This window comes from Jatropha curcas, chromosome 9 (genome assembly GCF_041381405.1).
Source record: "Jatropha curcas cultivar XTBG-Jc1 chromosome 9, XTBG_Jcur_1.0, whole genome shotgun sequence".
Taxonomy (NCBI): domain Eukaryota; kingdom Viridiplantae; phylum Streptophyta; class Magnoliopsida; order Malpighiales; family Euphorbiaceae; genus Jatropha; species Jatropha curcas.
This window is the reverse complement of record NC_143159.1, coordinates 10,503,078-10,512,068: the sequence shown is the minus strand read 5'-3', so window position 1 is coordinate 10,512,068 and position 8,991 is coordinate 10,503,078. Positions and strand designations below refer to the sequence as shown.

The window sequence follows — 8,991 nt, the reverse complement described above, 5'->3', positions numbered from 1 at the left end:
AAAATCGCTATTTCAGAAGAACCTTAGTTGTCTGTCCTAAGTTGAACGGAGGATCAGAGATAGACCTTTAGTGCACTCTATACTATATTAAGAAAATTTCATTAATGGTTGATACGTTACTACTATAAAAACAGTTATATCACTAACCAAAAAGACAAAAAAACCAAATGAACGATAAGTCAAAGTTTATACCTAACCAAATGAGCTAAAAGTCAAAGGGGCACTAGTTATTAATTATGGATTAATAATTATTATATAAAAGAAGCATTAGACGAGTAACCAAATACCAAGGCCAAGGGTGAGGCTTTGAGTGAACAAAATGGGATTGAAAAAGTTGGAGTTTTTAGTGACTTTGAGTGTGATGCTTCTTTGCAGTGTTGAAGGAAAGGTCCATTACCAGGATTTTGTTGTAAGTACATCAACTTCAAAATGAATTATTATTATCAAATGATAATAATATTTGAAATTTAATATTTAATCTCATAAATTAAGATTCTGATTTTCTTTAATTAATATAAATTAATAAATTAAATTTGTATTAATTGTATTTATTTGTGCAATTGCACTAACTATACTTTTATGCTCGCTTGATTTTATGTTATTAGATGAGCTCATAAACAAGTGAATTTCACTTTATATATATAATAAAGGGATTACATTCTTCATTTCATTTATTATAGCAGTTTTTTTCTTTTTTTGATAGTTCTTATTATAGCAGTTTGATTACTTGTTAGTTTGATTACTTGTTACTAGGGGTGGCCAAAATCCGGTTTTCGGAACTAGAACTGTCGGTTCCGAACCGGTGGGAACTGGAACCGGTGGAAACCGGAATCGGTCCGAATCAAAATCGAAACCGATCCAAATTGGTTCGGTTCTAGTTTCACTAGTTTTGGAACCTTGAACCGGCGGTTCCAGCTCCAGTCAGAACCGAAGGTTCTAGTTCCATCTAAAACCGGTTAGAACCGTCCGAAACTGGTCAGAACCGGTCTGAAACCGGCCGGAACCGTCGGAAAACAGGCCGGAGAACAGGTCGGAACCGTAGATTTTGGAACCGTTGAGGAACCGGAACCAGAACCAGAACCATTCGATTTCAAACCGTAATCGGAACCATTAATTTTTCGGTTCGGTTCCGGAACCGTGGCCACCCCTACTTATTACCAACATTAATCAACCGTTCACTTGGCACCTTATTTATTATAATCATTTTATTATTATTTATTTTTTCAGCTGAAAGATAAAAATTTTACAAGATTGTGCAGCACAAAATCTGCTCTGGTAGTGAATGAAAGCCTTCCAGGGCCAGTGCTTTATGTAAACAAGGGAGATACAGTTTTTGTTAATGTTCACAACCGAGGAGGCTTTAAAGTCACCATTCACTGGTATGTATTTGCAGAACCACCATCATTTTTTTTTTATTTAACTAATTCTTGGAGATTGGCAATTTAATTTTTAAATTATATATATTTTGCAGAGGTTTGTTAAGTTTTTTTTGTGGTAATTCTAATTAATAAAATTAAAAATTTTGCTGATGAAAAAAATTTTGGTTTTTGTTTACCATTGTTGACTAAATACTTATCAAATCATAATTTGTCAAATATTGATTTCTACTTTCAAGTGCTTTTCTAAAACCTAGAGTTCAGTAGACTATATATAATTAAGAAGCAATAATTTTTTTTTTTTTTAAATATAGTCAAAAGTATGGTTTTGAAAGGTAGCTAGAAACTTACATAAAATTTTGAATATATATTAATTTGTTTTTTTGTTTCGAATAGTTTATACCTTTGTCAAGCTTAAAGTTCATCACATTGTGACAGTGTAAGTAAAAGATTAGTTTAAGCATAATCATTTAAAATTAAAATGTAAATTTTAAATTAATTTTTGAAGTTTTAAAATTTGTATTTAGGCTCCGTTTGTTTTCTAAAATAATTTGCAGGAAAATAACTTACTGGAAAATATTTTCACATTTTTCTTGAAAAATATTTTTTAAATAATTTATTTTCCATCGTTTGGTTGTAATGTTGAAAATTAGTTAAAAGTATTAAAGTTTTTATCTCATAAGACCATAAAAAATATTATTAATAATAGAAATTTTATAATTTATAAATTTTATTGTTGAATATGAAAAGAATGCAAAAGAAAATCTAAATTATGAAAACCACCAATGGCCGGTAGTGGTAGCTGCCGGTGGTAAATGATGACTAGTAGTAGTGACTATGGTGATTAATAAATTAAAAGATATGAATTTATAATGTTTGCCAATGTCCGGAAAATGTTTCACTCTCTTGAAAATGAGAAGTTGTTTTCCTTAAAAAATGATTTAATTTTCCTTTAACCAGAAAAATATTTTCCGTTGAATTATTTTTCTGAACGCTCCAAACAACGGAAAATTATGGAAAATATTTTTTTACAAGTTATTTTACGGAAACAAATAAAGCCTTAGTGTTTGTTTGGCATTATTGTTAAACTGCCTGTGACTAGATACCCGGAGACCATAATTTTGGAATAGATATTCATTATTTTCAATAGTTTATACCTTTTCGAGGTTACAGTTCATTTATAAATTTTCAGTTTACGTAAATTTTAAGTTAAGCATAATGATTTTTTATAGATTTTAAGTAAATTTTTTATATCAAGCGTAAAAATGCAGATTTGTAAATGAATTTTAAAGACTTTTAGTTCTTTAATTGGATATTGTTAAAACAATTGTTCATTTATGGATTGACCAAAAAAATTATTGGCTTCGCACTTCTCCTCTTTAAAAGTTTATGATGTATTAATTGAAATGGTTGCAGGCATGGAGTGAAGCAACCAAGAAACCCATGGTCTGATGGTCCAGAATACATTACACAATGTGGAATTCCGCCTGGTGCAAACTTTACCTATGAGGTCATATTTTCTGAAGAAGAAGGTACACTTTGGTGGCATGCCCATAGTGACTGGACAAGAAACACTGTCCATGGAGCCATTGTAATTTATCCTGAACAAGGAAAATCCTATCCTTATCCCAAGCCTGATGGAGAAGAAATTCTTGTACTGGGTATGCAAAAATTTCTCAATTTCTTTCCAAATCTTTATACTATATAAAATGTTAAATGGTTCTAACCACTCTTCTTTTTCTATTTTTGGTTCATTTCCTTGCTTGCAGGTTCATGGTATACCTATGATGTGAATCTATTAGTTGAACAAGATCTTGCAATTGGGGACGCTTTACCGGATTCTGATGCTTACGTCATAAATGGCCAACCGGGAGATTTTTGTGCTTGCTCCAACGGTAAATAATATTAATATAAATAATGATCGAGCTGAATTGAGACATTATAAAGCTAATCACAATTTTGGTTGCAGAATCAACATACCGTTGGCAAGTTGATTCTGGGAAGACGTATCTTCTTCGTATAGTGAATGCAATTATGAACGCAGAAGTATTCCTGGCAATTGCAGAACACAATCTCACTGTTGTAGGAATGGATGGAGCATATCTTAAACCATTTGTCACAAGCTATATACTGATAGGTCCAGGACAAACCATGGACATTCTTGTCACAACAAACCAGTCTCTTGGTCAATATTACATTGCTGCTAGACAATATACAGGAAGGGTCGTTTATGCTACATATGACGACACAAATGTTACTGCAATTCTTGAATATAGTGGCAACTATACTTCACCACCAGCTTCTCCTTCTTTCCCATCCACAACCCTTCCCTCTTACGCAGATATGGAGGCTGCAATTAGTTTCAGGAATAACTTGAGAAGCCTTCATAATCAGAATGTCCCGAAAAATATCACTACCCACATGTACATTGTAGCTTCTATAAACTCATTCTCGTTTAACAGTTCAGGAAATGAAACAGTCTCTCAAGATACAAGCTTAAACAATGTTACTTGGGTAAACCCTAAGATAGATGTGCTTCAGGCTTACTCCAGGTTTGCTCTTTTATCCCCTGTTATAAGACTTGCTTACACCCGGTGTATGGGCGGTTCAATACACCAAACCAATAAAAAAAATTTATCTGTTCTATTTTTTTTTTTTTTTTTTTTTTGGTATATGATCAGAAATATCATCATTTAAACTAAAATAATGTATGTAATTAGTTTGGTGTACAGACGGATTCATATACCTAGTATAAGTAAGTTTTTTCGTATTACACCTTAATTGGCATATGCTTACTGTAATAATATTTTAAATAAAATATAGATGTAATAGCATTGTAATACTGCTTAGTACCAAATATAGAAACGACTTTCCTACAGTACCAAATAGTTTTTTTTTGGTTTCAGCCAGAGTATTTCGGACCATTTATAGAAAACAAATGAAAAATTATAACAATTGTTAAAAAACCATCATTCCTTCATTTGCTTGGTGTATGGGTAGTTCCATACACCTTGTAGGTAAGTCTTATCCTAGCAAACATTGCCTTCCTTCGTGTATGACGGACTATAACGAAGTGTAATATTTTTAGTGGACAGAAGTTAGAAGCTAATTGTGAAATGTTTGTTGCAGCAACATGAGTGGTTTTTACACCGAAGATTTCCCGGACATGCCACCGGAGTTTTACGATTTCGTTGCAGGAACTTTGCCAGCTAATGCTAGCGAATCTTTGAAGGGGACAAAGGTGAAGGTGCTGGAATATGGAGAAGAAGTAGAAATGGTGTTTCAATCATCTAATTTATTTAATACTTCAGAGGATCATCCAATGCATCTCCATGGATATAGTTTTTATGTGGTTGGAGCTGGAGGAGGAAATTTCGATTTCGAAGAAGATCCGAAAACATATAATTTGGTTGATCCACCATATTTGAACACTGCTACGCTTCCAACGAAAGGGTGGCTGGCTATTCGATTCAAAGCAAATAATCCTGGTAAATTCTTTAACTAATCATTAATTAAATCAAATGGTTAATTACAAAAAAATCCTTGATGTTTGACTTAAAATTACTACTCATTTGAAAGTCAAAGTGCGTGGTAAAACAAACATCAAGGGCTGTTTTTGTAATCAACCTTAATTAAATTAAATCTTTTGCATTAACTAAGTATATGGATTAATTTTGGCAGGAGTATGGTTCCTGCATTGTCACTTAGAGCACCATCTTACCTGGGGAATGAATACAGTTTTTATAGTGAAGAATGGCGGTACTCCTCAGACCTCTCTCCGCGAACCACCGTCTTATATGCCTTCTTGTGATGATTCGCCGGTAATTGTGCTTCGGAAATCTGAATATTCATCTGCAAGTGTGAAAGGCAAATGAATGGACTTCAAAAAGCATTTTATAAAAGGAGGGATGGAATAGCTTTATTTTAACATATAGTGGCACATAATAGTAATTTTCCTTAATATTATGTTCAAATCAATAAAAGCGCTACTAGTTAGCTTCAATGACTCCTAAAATCTAAATTTATATTTGGGTAGAATTCTAAATATTAAATTTAAATTAATAATTTATTGAGCTGAATAATTAATAAGTGGTATAAAAAATTAATCATTGAATGATTAAGAAGTGGTATATGATATTATTTAATTATTACAATTGCAATTTTGTAATTTTATCCAATAAGTTAAATAAAGTATTGAATCAATTTTAAAAATAAACTTCTTCATTTAGATAAAATTTAACAAAATTTTAAATAACGTATCGCTTCAGCTTAAATAAACAAATTTATTTCATTTATCTCAATGAAAAAGCTTAGATTAAATAAGCTTTCAATAAAATAAATAATGAATGATCATTTGTGTTGTGTCCAAAAAAAATGGTTAATTATAAATTTAGTGTCTGAACTTCCCCAAAAAAAATTATTTTGGTGTCTTGATGGAAAACATTTTCAATCTAGTGTTTGTTGCCTATGTGGCAAGCCGAAAATACAATTAGGATGACAAGTAGCTGAATTGAATTTTCAAACTCAAACCCATTAAAACCAAAAGCAAATCAAGAATTGTGTGGTTCAGATTGAATCGAATTCGAGCTGAACCAAACTAAGAAATACAATCACCGCTAAGTTTCAAAAGAGAACTAGAAATGCAGACCATAGAGTTCTCCATAGCATCCCATTAACAAAGTGTGTGATTTTATAATTAATAGTAAAAAGCACCCCATTAACAAAGTGTGTGATTTTATAATTCATAGTAAAAGCAATTATTTGGCATGATAATTATGATGAATATTTAGTAAACTTAAAAGGAAAGGGTTGGTTAATGGTTATGGGATCGGTGTGAGGCGGTGCCGCGCTGTAGCTTCTACCCACCCAACCACACCAAACTATCGAATTCTACTTTTCTTTTTGTTTTTTTAGGAATAATATTATTTTTGGTGCCTGAATTTGTCTTTTTTTTCTGTTTTGGTGTCTGAAAAAAAAAAGTGAGAATTGAGTGCTTAAACTTATATTTTTTTCAATTTGGTATCTCCTAACGAAGTGGACAGTCGGATTGTCTAATAGGATGAAGTAGACCCACATATACCTACATGTCTACTTATATGGTTGACTTTTAATCCCTGTCAGCTATCCAACATGGCAAATATGGTTAAATTACCGATTTAACCTCATTAACCTTATGTCAAACACTTACTTTATGCCATCCCTAACTAATTCACAATCTAAATCCCTAACTAATGAGATCTAAAAATGAGAAACAACATTAAGAAATTAAATTGGAATTTAATGAAATGCATTCTTAAAAATGCACTTAAAATAGATTAGTAGAAAAAAGAACAAGATTCTCTCTTCTTAGCAATCAATAGTCCAAAAAGGAAAAAAAGAAAAAAAAAAAATGAAACAGCTAAAAGAAAATATTAAGTTACGTTAGTAAAATTATGTGGCGTTGAGTTTAATAATCTATTTAGCTGCTGAGAATTTGGTGTTTTAGATTCTCAAGTACTTAAAAAAGGCAAATTTTTATTTTCTTTTTTTTGTTTTAAGGAAACCAATATGGTAGTCAATGGAGTTGTAGAAACTTTACCTGCGAAGAATCTAGGCTTAGGAAGAGGGAAAAGAAAGTGGGACAAAGCATTGTAATGATGTCGTTGGGAGAAGAGAAGAGGATTGAGTCTATAAGCAGAGCAAGAAGATGAAAGAAATGGGCTGGAAAGAGCCCTATTCTTGATACTATTATCGTCAATGGCAGAGAATTGATAAACCCCACTAATGAAGGAGGAGATGCATGTTGTGGTGTGCCCACTTAAATGGAACCCACATGTGTGAAAGTAAGAAAAAAAATAGGAGCAGCCAGTTCAACAGTGATGGTTTTGAATTGCTGCACATGGGCGGTGCAACTTGAAAGAGTTGTACACGGCATTCCTACGCGTTAACCTGCCTATAAATAGAGGCAGAGGCAGAACGCACAACACACATGCAGAAAGAGAAAATGTAGCAAGAGAGTGTTAGCGTTTTAGGAAGGGCTTCCTAAAACGAGGGAGAGAAAAATAGTGAGGATTATTTTGGAGTGTTTTTGGGAAACACTTTGTGTGCCACTATTTTTGTATTACTCTCTGTGTGTACCTACTATTGTTTTAATAGTGGAAGAATTATTCGGAGTTCGTCCCGTGGACGTAGCCCTAAACAGTTGAGGGTGAACCACGTAAATTTCTGTGTGTCACATTTTTATTATTCCGCTGCATTAATTTTCTCTTACTCGGTTGAAAGGGCCCAACGAGTGGTATCAGAGCTGATGCCCAACAACTGGTATCAGAGTCGATATCCTAACAAGTGGTATCAGAGCCGAAGGTTTCGACAGGTCCAACTGGTCAGATAGCGGTACCGGATCCGTGGATATATTTTGAAAATAAATATACCATGATGAAGAGAAAATTACAACGAGTCCATTGGTGTTGTCCGCTCGGAAAGACGTTGCAGAATTGACTTAGTGATGAATAGTAAAATAGTAACTTGTGGTTGATGGTGAACAGTACTATTGGTGTTGCTGAGTCCGTTTCAAGTAAGCCCAGCACTATTTACGCATAGTACTATTCAAGTGTACAGTTACTATTCACACATACAGTTACTATTCGAGTATACTATTACTATTCATGGTCACTATTCATGTATACTACTGTTCACGTATACGGTTTATGTTGGTGATGATATTCTGCGCAAGTCAAAATGGACAAGCAAAATGATCAGTCTGAATAGCGCGTATTACCATATATGGAGAAATGAGAGATCTCCTTAAGGTAATTAAAATGCATTTGCCTGTGTTTAGTTGAACTAAACCGGATGACAAGACTGATGAGGAATGGGCTTTTGAGCATGCGTCCAAATCTCAGTTGGCAGATTTGATGATGAAGGTTTCTGTAGCACCTTCAGATATGGTCAGTTGAAGCTCACAAAAGGTTCATTTGTGGTAGCTAAAGACCGAAAGCTGTACGTGATGCATGCGAAACTCTCCCAAGACACTTTGAGTGTAGCGGAGAATGACAGTACAGTTGACTTATAGCATAAACGACTATGTCACATGAGTGAGAAAACTTTGGCAAGAAAGAACGTACTACCTGGATTGGATGAAGTTCACCTAAACAAGCGTCCTGATTGTATGGCGGGAAAGCGAAACAGAGTAGCTTTCAAGATTACCCCTCCTTCTAGAATGAAGAATGTATTAGATCTGATTCATTCAGATTTGTGTGGACCATTGACGATATCATATGGTGGAAATCGATATTTTGTGATATTTATCGATGACCATTCTAGGAAGACCTGGATATGCACAATGAAGTCTTCTAAACCTGGTTGAGACAGACAGGCAAGAAGCTGAAGTGTAGCAGGACAAATAATGGTGGAGAATACACCGGGCCATTTGATGCTTTCTGTAAAGAGCATGGCATTCGACATCAAACGATATCTCCCAAGACGCCGCAACTGAACAGTTTTGCTGAGAGGATGAACAGAACTTTGATGGAGAGAGTCAGATGTTTACTCTCACATGCAAAGTTGTCTAAAAATTTAGGGTGAAGCGTTACTCACAGTAGTTCGCCGTTCACTCTATTTCCCTCTACAGTATGAT

General features: G+C 33.8%; 1 protein-coding gene across 1 annotated transcript; it reads left to right on the top strand.

Annotated features, from left to right (window-relative positions):
- The first annotated feature begins 249 nt into the window (after positions 1 to 249).
- LOC149493616 (putative laccase-9) lies at positions 250 to 5,382 on the top strand. The gene is made up of 7 exons (XM_089726411.1): positions 250 to 409; positions 1,228 to 1,379; positions 2,793 to 3,037; positions 3,146 to 3,271; positions 3,346 to 3,928; positions 4,506 to 4,864; positions 5,058 to 5,382. The coding sequence occupies exons 1-7, from the start codon at positions 320 to 322 to the stop codon at positions 5,249 to 5,251; spliced, it is 1,749 nt and encodes a 582-aa protein (XP_089582537.1). The 5' UTR covers positions 250 to 319; the 3' UTR covers positions 5,252 to 5,382.
- The last annotated feature ends 3,609 nt before the right edge of the window (positions 5,383 to 8,991 follow it).